The sequence below is a fragment of the Phyllobates terribilis genome, unplaced genomic scaffold (genome assembly GCF_046119375.1).
Source record: "Phyllobates terribilis strain yellow unplaced genomic scaffold, ASM4611937v1 Scaffold_1__5_contigs__length_1240528914, whole genome shotgun sequence".
Classification (NCBI taxonomy): domain Eukaryota; kingdom Metazoa; phylum Chordata; class Amphibia; order Anura; family Dendrobatidae; genus Phyllobates; species Phyllobates terribilis.
The window spans coordinates 1114065694-1114081310 of NW_027362761.1; the positions used below are offsets into that span (position 1 = coordinate 1114065694).

Genomic DNA, 15617 nt, shown 5'->3' on the forward strand with positions numbered 1-15617 from the left:
CCTCAAATGTTTAGTTGCTTGTTTAATTGTTTGTTTTCTCTTTTCTTTTTTTTTTTTTTTTTTTTTTTTTTTACAGAAACGTTGACTTTTATATGAATATAAGGAAAGTTATCTGATTTGTAAACTAAAACTCTCAGACATTTGCAGACCAGGCTATTCTAGCAAGAGAACTTTTACATACAGGTAAATATTTGTGCAGGTGAATTTTATTATGCTCTTTATTTGCATAAGCAAAAATATGACATGTCCTAAATAGATCAATAGGCCACATGACATGAGCCAGAAGTGTCGTGTCCATAGCAAACAAGAACTAATCCACACTTAAAGAAGAACACTTCCGTTAGGATACGGGAGACACACAACATCCTGCACACAGCAGACGTCTTCCCAGGTGCCTCTCCGACTTATATCTACAGCAAGGTAGACCAGGATTAGGAGCAAAAAGGAATTAATGCTGAGCTTTGCCTATGGGTCAGTCCGCAGAATACTAAAAGTATCCTGGGTGTCATTCTTCCAGAGCTGGGATGTCAACCTCAAATACAGAGAGGGCCAACTTGAAAAAAGTCGCCACCAACCTTGATATCTATTAAAAAAATGTCTACAATTGGGAAGTTTTTACTTAACAAATATAACGAAGAACTATTTCATATGGAAACAAACAAAGAACAAAGTGCATTTTAATTAATAGATCTTAGAATACAGAATAATGGGCCCCCACATAGTCCTCCATACAGAATGGGCCTCACATAGTCCCCCATAGAGAATATAAAGGGGCCCCCACATAGTCCCCCATAGAGAATATAAAGGGGCCCCCACATAGTCCCCCATAGAGAATATAAAGGGGCCCCCACATAGTCCCCCATAGAGAATATAAAGGGGCCCCCACATAGTCCCCCATAGAGAATATAAAGGGGCCCCCACATAGTCCCCCATAGAGAATATAAAGGGGCCCCCACATAGTCCCCCATAGAGAATATAAAGGGGCCCCCACATAGTCCCCCATAGAGAATATAAAGGGGCCCCCACATAGTCCCCCATAGAGAATATAAAGGGGCCCCCATAGTCCCCCATAGAGAATATAAAGGGGCCCCCACATAGTCCCCCATAGAGAATATAAAGGGGCCCCCACATAGTCCCCCATAGAGAATATAAAGGGGCCCCCACATAGTCCCCCATAGAGAATATAAAGGGGCCCCCACATAGTCCCCCATAGAGAATATAAAGGGGCCCCCACATAGTCCCCCAAAGAGAATATAAAGGGGCCCCCACATAGTCCTCCATACAGAATATAATGGACCCCCACATAGTCCCCCATAGAGAATATAAAGGGGCCCCACATAGTCCTCCATACAGAATATAAAGGGGCCTCCACATAGTCCTCCATACAGAATATAAAGGGGCCCCCACATAGTCCCCCATAGAGAATATAAAGGGGCCCCCACATAGTCCTCCATACAGAATATAAAGGGGCCTCCACATAGTCCTCCATACAGAATATAAAGGGGCCCCTACATAGTCCCCCATACAGAATATAAAGGGGCCCCTACATAGTCCCCCATACAGAATATTAACAGGCCTCCACATAGTCCTCCATACAGAATATAATGGACCCTCACATAGTCCCCCATACAGAATATAAAGGGGCCCCCACATAGTCCTCCATACAGAATATAAAGGGGCCCCACATAGTCCTCCATACAGAATAAAATGGGCCCCCACAGTCCCCCATACAGAATATAATGGGCCCCCACAGTCCCCCATACAGAATATAAAGGGGCCCCCACATAGTCCTCCATACAGAATATAATGGGCCCCACATAGTCCTCCATACAGAATATAATGGGCCCCACATAGTCCTCCATACAGAATAATGGGCCCCACATAGTCCTCCATACAGAATAATGGGCCCCACATAGTCCTCCATACAGAATAATGGGCCCCACAGTCCTCCATACAGAATAATGGGCCCCACATAGTCCTCCATACAGAATAATGGGCCCCACATAGTCCTCCATACAGAATAATGGGCCCCACATAGTCCTCCATACAGAATAATGGGCCCCACATAGTCCTCCATACAGAATAATGGGCCCCACATAGTCCTCCATACAGAATAATGGGCCCCACATAGTCCTCCATACAGAATAATGGGCCCCACATAGTCCTCCATACAGAATAATGGGCCCCACATAGTCCTCCATACAGAATAATGGGCCCCACATAGTCCTCCATACAGAATAATGGGCCCCACATAGTCCTCCATACAGAATAATGGGCCCCACATAGTCCTCCATACAGAATAATGGGCCCCACATAGTCCTCCATACAGAATAATGGGCCCCACATAGTCCTCCATACAGAATAATGGGCCCCACATAGTCCTCCATACAGAATAATGGGCCCCACATAGTCCTCCATACAGAATAATGGGCCCCACATAGTCCTCCATACAGAATAATGGGCCCCACATAGTCCTCCATACAGAATATAAAGGGGCCCCCACATAGTCCTCCATACAGAATAATGGGCCCCACATAGTCCTCCATACAGAATAATGGGCCCCACATAGTCCTCCATACAGAATAATAGGCCCCACATAGTCCTCCATACAGAATAATGGCCCCACAGTCCTCCATACAGAATATAATGGGCCCCCACAGTCCTCCATACAGACCCATTAATAAGAATAAGATCGGTACATGATACTTGTAGCGTGTTGGTTAGCTACCTCAAAGAGGAACCTGGTATGAAGAGTTCAAATCACCTGCACTCCTATAGGAGAAGTAAGGTATTACATGGTGTCAATATAATCTACTGACCATGTAAGTAATGCTTTAATGTACCACATCCTCCAGCCCTACTATGGCTTATTGATAAAGACGTACTATATGCCCTAAAAGGACATTTGAGAATGAGGTTAAAATCCGACAATCATTTTCATTTTTTTGTTGTCTTTGTAAATGCCATTTTATACTGACCATACCAGAGTCCATGCATATATCATCCGGTAGTGAAAATGTACATAGGCCTCCAGTGACCCAGTGAGGCATGTCCTTCTGGCATACTGTATTCCGAGCTTTACCATACGTTTTTTTTCTACATCTTCTTCAGAATCACTGCTAATCTGTTATATTGTGGCAGCTACTGGGAAACGTCATATGGCAGTCTCTCGGTTTTCTACCTATAGCTTCCGGAACGCCTTGCACACATTCCAAATGTAAATGTAGTCTTAAGTAAATTCCCAGTTAGGCTCCTTCCCCCTCTGGCAGCCATATAGTCCCAAAAATAAATGTATATATATAAAAATTGTATTTTGGGACTAAACAGCTATATAAAAATATTACATACATACCCATACATGTGAGCCTATTAGCCCCGCATCTTTTTGTACGCCTGCACTGATGCGACAGATATTCCGTCAAGTTGCCAAACTAAATATTATTCTTCAAGTCGAAAGCTTATCATCCGGATTAATGACACGATATACTGCGCACTGGTACAATTTTTGCTCTGTATTGTTAATATAGAGGACACTCAAGGTTATTATTTTTCTATTTCGGGGACGGAGGTTGGTCTCCCATATTAAGAAATGCTTCATGCACCTTTAATATTAAACTCAATGAGCAGAGTATTTAAACCCATAAGCTCATTTGCGAGGCTTAAGCACAAACATATTGTAGACTTGGCGACCCACACGGCAGTAATCTGTAAAGAATTCTCATTTTACCTGTCGCCGCCTGCAGAGAGACGCTTACAGCAACACATTCTGTAGGATCCCACAAGCAAGCCCCCTGCTCGCTCGCTTGCTTTCTTTCTATATGTTGAGGGGATTTTGAAGCACTCGTGTAATAGACTTGAGCTAATATCACAGAACAGTAGAAAAATTCTAATAGCCTAATATTTTAGGGGAGAAAAAGTTAGAAGAGGGGCAAAAACAGATACTTAAAGGGGCATTCCTCAACAGTGACATTACGGTCGGACGAGAGTACTTGTAGGTTTTGAGAAATCCTATTAACCACTTAAATTAAAAAACTTATATCATGACCCATATATTAAGTGGGGGTCCCAACTCTCAACTCCACCTAAACTCCAATTTTCTGTTGGGGTTACTCTTTGGGCAACTGCTTTTGTTGGAAGATTCCAGGTTCCGGTATTCTCAGCAGCAATCAGTTGTGATTGGCAGCAAAATCCAGAAATAAGTGTTTCATTTCTCTGCAGTGCCACCACTGGAGAAATTAAGTATTACACAGTTTTTCATTTAAATTAATGGACTGATGTTGTAACTCATAGACATACCAAGTCCTCCAGCAGGGTCTACACCAGGGTCCTCTGAATTAAATCAGCATCCTTTATACGGAGATGTCAGAAATTTTTTTATAAAGCAGACAACCCATTAAACTACAGGTCACCATCTAGATTTTCCTGTTCCATTTAATGTATTAATCAGCCAAGCATCTCGCTCCACCGGACAGGCCGTCTGACATCTCCCATTTCCAGCCAACAGCCAGACACCATTAAAATTGGATTTTGGCCAACTGACCAGCAAACACGAAGTGAATGCAACCAGAGACGTGTTCCTACGTCACGAATTAAAGAGCCAAGTTCTTGAACGATAAGAGTTATATCCAGTCTAGTATCCGGGCAGTGAAAACATTGCCACCGAGGCTCACCTCATCACTTTCCTCAACTTCTATGCCGCCGTCGTTATCATCGTCCATTTGTTTATGAATTGTTCTGATGGCCTCTAAGCTAGAGCGGTCCTCTTCTGTAAGACAGGGTGGACTCAGGGAAATCAATGGATCTGTGTAAGGGGAAAAAAAATGGAAATATGAAGATTGATCATAACTATTTTTGCTGAGTAATGGGTTAAACTTAGAAATATGATTAAAAAAAAAAAAGCAACGCTTCACATTTCAATTATTACAAAGAACTGGGATGGACACATTATGCCTCTGCCCTGAGGATCCCAGCAGTCAGACCCCCCACAAATCAAAACGCAAAAGGTATATTGATGTAATATGCCAGCACTTGCCATAGCCCAAACACCCCATTACATCTGTTCTCCATGCAGTTCATTGGTGGGTAGGTCAGGTCCTCAGTACATGGCAGCTTCTTCCGCGGACTTAAAGGGGTTGTCCACAACTCGGACAACCCTTTCTCAATCCCTATATTTCCAGCTTGTAAAATAACACTTATACTCACTTCCAGTGATGGCGCCATTCCAGCAGTGGTGGCGCCATTCCAGCAGTGGTGGCACTGGCTCTCCCGGGTATTGCGTTACATTATGTCACATGATCCCTGCAGCTAATCGACTCTGGCTTCACTCTCCCCGCCTTCGGACGAATCACATACATCCGGAGGATGGAGAAGATGTATGATTCGTCTGAAGGCGGGGATAGAAGCCAGATCTGATTGGCTGCAGGGATCACATGACGTAATGTAACGCAATCCCCGGGAGAGCAAGTGCTGACATTGCAAGGGGAAATGTAGAGATTGAGATGGTGTTGTCCGAGTAGTGGACAACATCTTTAAGTCCCCCATACACAGTAGACTAATGTAAGCCACACCCACCAATATGGATGGGTTCAGCCAACACACTAAGGTGTATGGGGACGCCAGTCAACTGATAGTCGGGGGAAGATGTTGATTGGAAATCCAAAACGGACGTATCCAATTGCTTTGTTCCCCTGTTGATAAGAGGCCACCAGTTATGTCTAGCAGCAGCTCTCTTATAGAGAACACAGGCGCGCTCGGCCAAACAAGTGCTCCTGTGTATGGCAAAGATGGACAGGATGACTGTCAGCCAACAGCCATCTAATATGTATGGGGGCCTTGAAGAGTCTTTCCCACAAATCAAGTTAACATACAGGCTATAAACTATTGTCTTAAACTACTATACGCTATTTCTACACAAAAATATACCAGTTACATTTTTCTTCTTTGAGACTACTGCAATATTGTGATATTGTTGTGGCTGCTGGGTAGTGTCATATTGCCTATTTCTTGGTTTTCTACCTAAAATTCCAGAACCCCCTTGCATACATTAAACATGTAAATATAGTCACCAGTAACTTACCAGTTAATCTCCTTCCCCTTCTGGCAGCCATAAATATAGTCCCCTAGATAGTTCCCCTTTTGCTGTACTGCTGTAGGACAAGCTTGTTTTTTGTGTGGAAAGCTATTTTTATTAAATTTGGGGTTCATTGCTTATTTTTTTTTTTGTGGGGGTGATTTTTATTTGTCCTCTCATTACGGAATTTACCTGGAGTTAAATAGGTTTATATTTTGAGAGATCGTACATTTATGGATGCACAAGATAATATGCTTTATTTTTTAAATCTTAATTTTTACATTGGGTGGGGGATATTAAAAATGTTAATTTTTTTATATTTTTTAAAAAAACTTTATTATTTCGAACATTTGATTTACTATACCTGTTTGTACCAGCATATATTAAATTTGTATATATAGTATGTACTAGTACTATATACTGCAATATATTGCATCGTATAACAGTATAAAGTAAAACTAGTATAAAGTGAAAAATCACGGTCTGCTATGAAGCCCAGCCAGACGGGCATGGCGGCCCATCGCACTGCCCCAGCAGGATCATTCCACTTATCCTCTTAACCTACAATGTACATTTACAGCATAAGACTAAGGAATGTATGAAGCAGCCTCAGGAGCTGAGCCTGCGTCATACCTGGCAGACGCTCGCTGTGTTACATAGCCGGCATCTGCAGAAACCGGAAATTTCTCAGATTGTTGCAGTTTAACCACTTAAAGGGACTGTCAACACAGAATGACAGTTCAAACCAAGTACAGGTGGATCATGGTGTGGCCAAACATTTAAGTGCACCTTCACACCTATGTGTTTTCCACCTATCTCCGTCCTTCTCTGGCTCCATCAAGCCAGAGCTATCAAAGGAGAGGTGGAGTGGAGACAAAAAACAAGCAGGTGGAAGGTGTATATAATTGACTGGCCACACCATGATGCACAGAGCGCCTGTACTTGGTTTGAACAGTCATTCTGTGCAGACAGACCCTTTAAACGCTGTCAATCCCTGGCTGCAGTGGTGTTGGTGCGTGCACTGACTTCCAACGGCCGTGGGGGACTGATGAGTTACCATTGCGGTAGAGGTCACTGTAACGGCCATCTTGGTACTCCCATGAAGCTCCAAAAGAGACCCGCGATTTCTTTATATATTGCAACTGCAGCATATAGTATGAGATAACCACTTTTCAGTCATCAAATAAAGTCAGCCCAGCAAGCAAAAAAAAGTCCTTATCCAGCTCCATGGACCAAACAATAAACCACAGAAATCCCGCAGAAAAACAAGCCGAAGTCAATGGGAAAAAAAAGAAGATAATTATGGTAATGAAAAAGCACAAGTTGAAAAGGAAAAAATCCTGGGTCGTTAAGGGGTTAAAGACTCCTCCCTCCTCTTCTCCTCCCTTCTCCATAGAACTTTATAAGCACCAACTGCCATCTCTCTCAGTAATGGGAAAGTCTGTGTTCACTGAAGACTGATTTTACCCATGAATTGAGAATTTTGAGACTGAAAGATCAGTCCAGGAGGAGGAAGAAGCAGATTTCTCTGATAAGGTGGGAGTACAAGTGAAGGTAAGCAACTTTGTAAATAATAAAACGACAATTATTCTTTAATTGTCACTGTCAGATTGAGAGCAGCAATCACGTTGTTAAAAAGCCGTGATTGGGGATAGTCCCGGTCTTTGCTGTTATAGGCATAAGGCGGCTGAATAAGACAGCCCGGCACCAGCCCTGCGCCGAGCAGACTCATGTCCTGCGCCGAGCAGACTCATGTCCTGCGCCCGCAGCATACACCCGCACCCTCTCCACAATGGTTAAATATGGAGGGGAATGGGATTAATCGATTTGTCATAAAAATCAGTAGAAAAGATCATGATGTATAGACTAAACAGATTCAGGTAACAAAAGGAAGGTTGTACAGCAGCATTTAGCCAGTACGATGGGAACTTCAAGCTAAAAGTAAAAAATAAATCACGGAGCTTGGACCTTCCAGTCGATTATTAAATGTCTTGTTACGTTACATTACAATAACAAAATCAGTCAAAAGTCACTTCCATGCTGGGAAATATACGGTGACCTGGACATGCAACAAAGAACTGATCCAGAAACTTCTCCTGTTACTGCCAACCAGCAAAATGTTAATGGAGACACATGGGGGGTGACGGGACGAGGTCACCTCAGCTCACCTTCCTATAGCTAATGGTAGAAATACTGAACGCTCACAAGTGGAAGAATCAACCCATTCACAGCCCAAACCAGGAAGAACAGAGGGATGGCCGAGCTCCTCTTATACACGCGAGGGGCGAGAAGCCCGGACGTGAGGCCTGCAGGTGGGGGACTTTTAGAGGAGAATCTGGTTTGGATAAATATCCCTAGTCATGTTCCTTGGCTTGTTATCTGGTCACGCTAGGACATTGCGTAGGGTGGCAATAGAGAGGACGCACTCTTCAGGTTGAAGAGAGTTAAAAGGAATGTGTCAGCAGATTTTTGCTATGAAATCAAAGCAGCACAATCTAAGGGCAGAGACCCGGATTCCAGCAGTGTCTCACTTACTAGGCTTGCATTTTGCGGTTTCAATAAAATCAGTGTTTTATCAGCCAGAGATTATCTTCTGTGCATTCGGGCAGCCCTAGGGTCCAGGCCTAGGGTGTAGGGTCTTCTGTTTATTGGGGCGGGCTTAGGGTCTTCTGATTCTCCGCTCCTCCACCGGCTCCCTGTGTTTCTTTTACAGATCACTAATAATTCAGTAACCTGTCTCGTTTTTGAAATTCCAATAAAATGGAGCAGGCGCAGTTCGAGATTTCAGCTCAATGACTTCTTGATTAAGCCGAAATCTCAATCTGCGCATCAGTCGCCTCCAGCGACATTGTATTGAAAAGCGGCTGTACAATAACACTGCGCATGCGCCGCCCACATCAATGATAGCCGGCGGTGCGGAAATTGGAAAAGGAGGCTGAATAATTAGGGACATGCAAAAGAAATAGGAGGCTGGTAGATGGACAGAGTAGCAGAATAACCCTACCCCCTAGGGCCGCCCCCTACCCCCTAGGGCCGCCCCCGACGCCCCCTACCCCCTAGGGCCGCCCCCGACGCACAGAAGGACCCTAGGGCCGCCCCCGACGCCCCCTACCCCCTAGGGCCGCCCCCGACGCACAGAAGGACCCTACCCCCTAGGGCCGCCCCCGACGCACAGAAGGACCCTACCCCCTAGGGCCGCCCCCGACGCACAGAAGGACCCTACCCCCTAGGGCCGCCCCCGACGCACAGAAGGACCCTACCCCCTAGGGCCGCCCCCGACGCACAGAAGGACCCTACCCCCTAGGGCCGCCCCCGACGCACAGAAGGACCCTACCCCCTAGGGCCGCCCCCGACGCACAGAAGGACCCTACCCCCTAGGGCCGCCCCCGACGCACAGAAGGACCCTACCCCCTAGGGCCGCCCCCGACGCACAGAAGGACCCTACCCCCTAGGGCCGCCCCCGACGCACAGAAGGACCCTACCCCTAGGGCCGCCCCCGAAGCACAGAAGGACCCTACCCCCTAGGGCCGCCCCCGAGGCACAAAAGAACAAAATGTATTTTATTTTTAATAGACATCTTTGGTTTTCTAATCTGGCCACTGATCAATCCTGATGGTCACTGAGGGTTTGTCAGCCTGATGACACATGGCTGATACTCCTAACAACTGGTAGTCCGCACAAAACTCCATCATGGACCACAGAAGGGCAAGAAATGGAGAACTATTTGGGATGTGTCAGGAGCTTGTACATCAAGGGTATGTGTAGGCCCCAAAAGTGCATACGATAGATGACGCCACCAGTGTTATACAAGATATTTGTCTGGGACGACCTTTAGACTAATGTATATAACGTTTCCGCAGGTTTCCAGGTGCTGGCTTTCCCAGCCCATTAGCAGCTAGGTACACTACAAACCATGGAGTACAAACGCTCATTATCTTATCGGCCTTTGCCAAGATTCTTTGAAACTGTTTCTCGGGGCCAGTTCTCAGGATTATGTGTCACAAGAAAGCGAAGGGATTTGTCAGAGGGACACAGTATAATGAGCGCACATTCATAGACAACAGTGAGGAGCGCTGGCTTCTATCAGATGGCATGAAATTGCAACATTGATCATCTGGAAGTAAACTGGGGGGCAATAATGAGCCACCACCACCACAAGTCCCCTCCATAGAGACTGTCTCTGCACTCCGAAAGGAATTAGTGAAAATTACCTGCTAAATTAGTCTCATTTTTAGACTACATTCACATGTACAAATTTTCAACTCTGCATGTGTTCCTTAATTTGTCGCATATTTTGCCGGAAATGTCACCTTAATCAAAAGGGGTAAAATCCGCAGAATAAGACCTCATTCACACATCCACGATTTGAATCACACACAAAAACACTGATCTGATTGTCAGTGTTTCATCAGCGGGTCAACAGTGTTTAATCAGTCACTGGTTAAAAAAAAATTTATTTCTCCTGTTGATTACAATGATAAGGCGCATTCAGACATCGGTGCGAATCAGTCCGAGATCAACGGGTCTCCCAAACTGAGCATGACAGCCTCATAGAAATATATGACTGATTTGTACAGTCTTCTAAAGGAGTCATTAATAACGGACAGCATCAATTACAGTCAATGGGTTGACCATGTTGCAACAAAGCTTGGAGAAGACTTCGTTCAAGACAAGCAAGTCAATAGAAAATAGTTGGAGCAATGCATGCTGGGAAATGAAGGTCAAGAAGTTCCAGCACCTATGATTCTGGCAGGACTCTGATGAACAGGAACCACCCAATTGAAAAAAAAAAAAAAGTGACAGCGCATGAGAATCAGAACAGATCCTGAACATATTAGGCTGGTATGTGCATAAAAAGCATGTTAATTTGTTGTGAAAAGGGGCAGATTTTCTACAAGTATTCTGTTAAAGAGAACCAGTCAGCAGAATTTAGCACTATAAAGTAAAGCCATAGCCATAATGGCGCTGTGATGCAGATGAATCTGACAGCTGCTGTGAAGGAATCCGATCAGTCGTCGTTGAATAATCATCCTCTAAAGTGTTGTTGTAATGACGTCTTCTGTGCATCGGGGCGGACCTAGGGGAGGGGGGGGGGGAGGGTCTTCTGTGCATTCGGACAGGCCTAGGGTCCAAGTCTAGGGTGTAGGGTCTTTGTTTATCGGGGCGGGCATAGGGTCTTCTGATTCTCCGCTCCTCCACCGGCCCCCTGTGTTTCTTTTACAGATCACTAATAATTCAGTTACCTGTCTCGTTTTTGAAATTCCAATAAAATGGAGCAGGCGCAGTTCAAGATTTCAGCTCAATGACTTCTTGATTAAGCCAAAATCTCAAATCTGCGCATCCGTCGCCTCCAGTGACATTGTATTGAAGAGCGGCTGTACAATCACACTGCGCATGCGCCGCCCACATCAATGATTGGCGGTGGTGCGCAAATTGGAAAAGGAGGCTGAATAATTAGTGACATGCAAAAGAAATAGGAGGCTGGTAGATGGACAGAGTAGCAGAATAACCCTACCCCATAGGTCCACCCTGACGCACAGAAGACCCTACTCCCTAGTGCCGCCTCCGAGGCACAAAAGAACCCTACCCCCTAGGCCCGCTCCCGAGGCACAGAAGAACCCTACCACCTAGGGCCGCCGGCGAGGCGCAGAAGACCCTACCCCCATAGGACCGCCCGTGAGGCACAGAAGACCCCTACCCCCTAGGGCCGCCCCTGATGCATAGAAGACCCCTACCCCCCTAGGGCCACCCCCTGACGCACAGGAGACCCTACCCCCTAGGGCAGCCTCCCGACACACAGAAGACCCTACCCCCTAGGGCCAACGCACAGAAGACGTCACGAGAACAAAACTTTAGAGGAGGATTATTCAACAACCACTGATCGGTTTCCTTCAGAGCAGGTATCAAATTAATCAGCATCACAGCGCCATTATGGCCATGACTTTACCTTATAGTGCTAAATCCTGCTGACTGGTTCTCGTTACAGGACAATTATGCTTTGACAGCAAAGATCTAGATATCAATAAATGTTACTAATCTGTACAGATGCCCATAAGGAAGAACTAAAGATGGACAAGACACAAGACACTGACCTACATTATCATAGCTACAGTATATTACATTAGTGATAATCCTCTCGGGGTCGGGTCTCTGTGATACATGGACAGATGGCAGGAGCACAGAATCTGGAGAACTCTAACCTTACAAGACAGGTAATCAAAATGTGACCAGTTTTTAAAATAAGCATTAGATCCATTATTTACACTACGATTTTGGCCCTTTTTAGGGTGCTGTGGGGACAGGAGTATAAAACTAGGCGATGAGTATTGCCAGCTTCTGCTGCCAGTCTCAGGCACATTTTATGCCCATGAACGACTCCCATTAACCACAACAATTAGATATGAAGGAATTCACTCTCGCATTATCATCCCATACATAATGAACACATTATTCTGCAGAACCAGACACCCGTTGCAGAAACACACGGCCCCGATGCCAAGCAGCGCAGGTCTCCAAAACCATGAAAGGAAGCACAGCGATGCAAAGCGTAAGAACGCTGTTCAGTTCGTGTAGCCGGGTAGCCAAAGAAAGTAAAAAAAAACTCATCTTTACCCTATTTTCAATGATTTCCATCCAAAAAAAAAAATGTTATCTGACTATATCCTGCTGGTACTTATGATCCAACAACAGGTTCACAACTGGGCATCAGCTGCCGAGAAGGAAACTGGAAGGTGATAACAGTTAGGCTGCGGCTGCAAGGTTTTAGCTGCAACGCAGGTCACTCGGCCAGCGATCACTCTAAAACGCAGCAGAAAAAAAATAAAAAATAGAACCAATTGGAATTTTTGTGACTTTCAGATTTGCTAAAATTGCTATGTAGCCCCTGTCTTAGAGTGGATCCATGTCACACGAGGTTGCAGAGGATTTTCACCACAGATTTCAACATGAGAACTGGAAGAAAAATCCAGATTTAACGCTTTAACACAACTTAGTGTATTACACATTATAGTTCGGGATCCAAGGGGTAATATTTCTTGTTATGGAAAGTGACACGCCTAGCCTGGCATGCCAATGTGAGGAGGGCTTATAAGCCTTGCAATGCTCCTCTGGGAAATTGAAACGCAAATTGCCTCTTTAGAAAGAGGACTAGAACTCTAGTGCCACCTCTATTGGAAGTAGCAATCCTACAAGTCAATAGTGACCCTTTAGCGAGACTTGCAAGGCTTGGCATGTTACTCTCCACAAGAATAAACTTTACCCCTTGGATCCCGGTCAGACTCCTCTCACCCAGCTAAACCAGATCTCATACTTTGCACTGATGAGGTGCAGTACACTGAAACACAGTTTCTGCAAATGGAGATTCTGGTTTGGAAGTCTCGTTAAAAGGTCAATATTAACTTTTAGGTTGCTGCTTATCAGCACGGTGGCTCAGTGGTTAGCACTGCAGCCTTGCAGCACTGGGGTCCTGGGTTCAAATCCCACCAAGGACGACATCTGCAAGAAGTTTGTATGTTCTCCCCGTGTTTGCGTGGGTTTCCTCCGGGTTCTCCGGTTTGCTCCCACACTCCAAAAGACATACTGATAAGGGAATGTAGATTGTGAGCCCCAGTGCGGACAGCAATGATGATGTCTGTAAATTGTCTGAATTGTAAAGCGCTGCAGAATATGTTGGCACTATATAAATAAAAAGATTATTATTATTATTCCAATAGGTGGCACTAGAATTCTAGTCCTTTTCCTCTCTGAAGAAACAATTTGCACATTATAGTTCACCACCAACATCATGGTCTATGTGAACTGTCAGCTGCACCTGTACAAAGAAAAACATTAGGGAAGACAGGACCTATCCCTACTATAATGAAGGACACCGATGCCTGGCAGGTGTTCCCATGTGTTGAGCTGATGGTACATTACCTTGTCAACAAGCAGAGTTCTTAAAGAACTTTTCAGAAAACTGAAGGACGCGCTGCTCCCTAAAAGAAGGTTAAAGGGAGTCTGTCAGCACCGAATAGCTGATCAAACCAAGCACAAGCGCTCGGTGCACCCTTGGTGTGGCCAAACATCTCAGTCCTCATTCTCACCTACTTGTTTTCCCATTATCTCTGCCCTTTTCTGGCTCTATAAAGCCAGAGCTGTCAAAGAAGAGAGGGGAAGAGGTAGATTGAAAACAAGTAAGTGGGAAGGTGCACTGAACTTTTTGGCCACGCCGAGAGTGCACCGAGTGCCTGTGCTTGGACTGACTCCTTGTAAAGTTGGTTAAAAAAAAAATTTGTAACGTGAAAATTTTCAACCAGGGCCATCATGGTTTCCAGTAGAAACATTAACATATGAAAAGTGGGTGGGGAGCTTTTCCTGATGTATACATTCATAGTTACATAGGTTGAAGAGAGACCTAGGTCCATCAAGTTCAACTTTTCTTCACCATTCGGCCAAGAACAAGTAGTGCGCACTTAGCACTGCAGAAGAGTATAGTAAGACCCCATGCACATCTATGGGAAATATACAGTGGGAAGGAAGAACCAGCTCATCCCACCAGATAGACATTGGTGCTCCATGGATCCTGCCCCAGCAACAGTATGTGCCAACACTTTACACGTCTCGGAAACCATAATCATAATCTGACAGGTAACAGTCACATTGGCAGCAGAATTTACAGATTGGGTGGACAGTCCGAGCCAATTTCTGCACATAGATGTATATTGTACAGTGCCTATAAGCTTTTATGGGATAAATGTATGGGGCAAGACATACAATTCTGAGTGCATCATCACGGTCACAAAGTCTTTGGTATATGCACACGTTTAGTATTTGCAACAGAAAAATCTGCTGCAAATACTGATGTGTTGGCAGGAAAAACAAACCAGAAAATAAGTGCGTATTTGATGAATTTGAAAATCTGCAGTAAAAAGGCTGAAAGAATTGACATCTTGCAGATAGAAATCTGCAAAGAAAGAATAAGCAACGTGTCAACCTGCAGTAAAAATATTGAAAAAAATTGCATTGAATCTGCAAGGAAAAAATACGCAGAGTGTGCATGAGACTACAGGAATCTTATTCACTCACTTTGCTGGTGCTAGGAAATTCTTCAGGCTTTGTGACCAAACTGCAGAGAATAAACGTGACAAAAACACAACGTGTGCACAAATAGTGCGTTTAGATTCCCCACTTTTGGCCTGTCAATGCACCAGAGCAGGCCGATTATCAATGATGGGAACAGGTCAATCATTAATATGATCATCCTCTCCCCATACAGGATCATGGACTAGGCAGCCTCCTGTTTACACGGGCCGATGTGCTGCTGATTATTGTTTTGCCAGCATCAACGACCTAATCACCAAAAGAACAAGTGTTCTGCTGGTTCGTCGAGTGATCGCCAGCAGGCTGATAATCGGGACGAGCGGTCCTATAAGCGTTCATTATCTACTGATTTAAAGGCAACAAACATATGACTTGTGTATGTGTAGTTATGGGTAAGGCTTCACTGGAATGGGGCATGGCCTACAATGAGATGGTGCGCCAAAACTAAGGCCAAAAAAGTGGGACTAAA

The 15617-nt window shown here is 44.8% G+C and overlaps 1 protein-coding gene across 2 annotated transcripts in view; it reads right to left on the minus strand.

Annotated features, from left to right (window-relative positions):
* The window catches only part of STIM2 (stromal interaction molecule 2), a 112851-nt gene that overhangs the window by 79511 nt on the left and 17723 nt on the right, over nt 1–15617 (minus strand). For both annotated transcript variants that reach the window (XM_073646391.1, XM_073646382.1), the window contains exon 2: nt 4671–4801. In XM_073646391.1, the coding sequence (XP_073502492.1) occupies nt 4671–4801 (131 nt within the window). The remainder of the gene's footprint in view (nt 1–4670; nt 4802–15617) is intronic.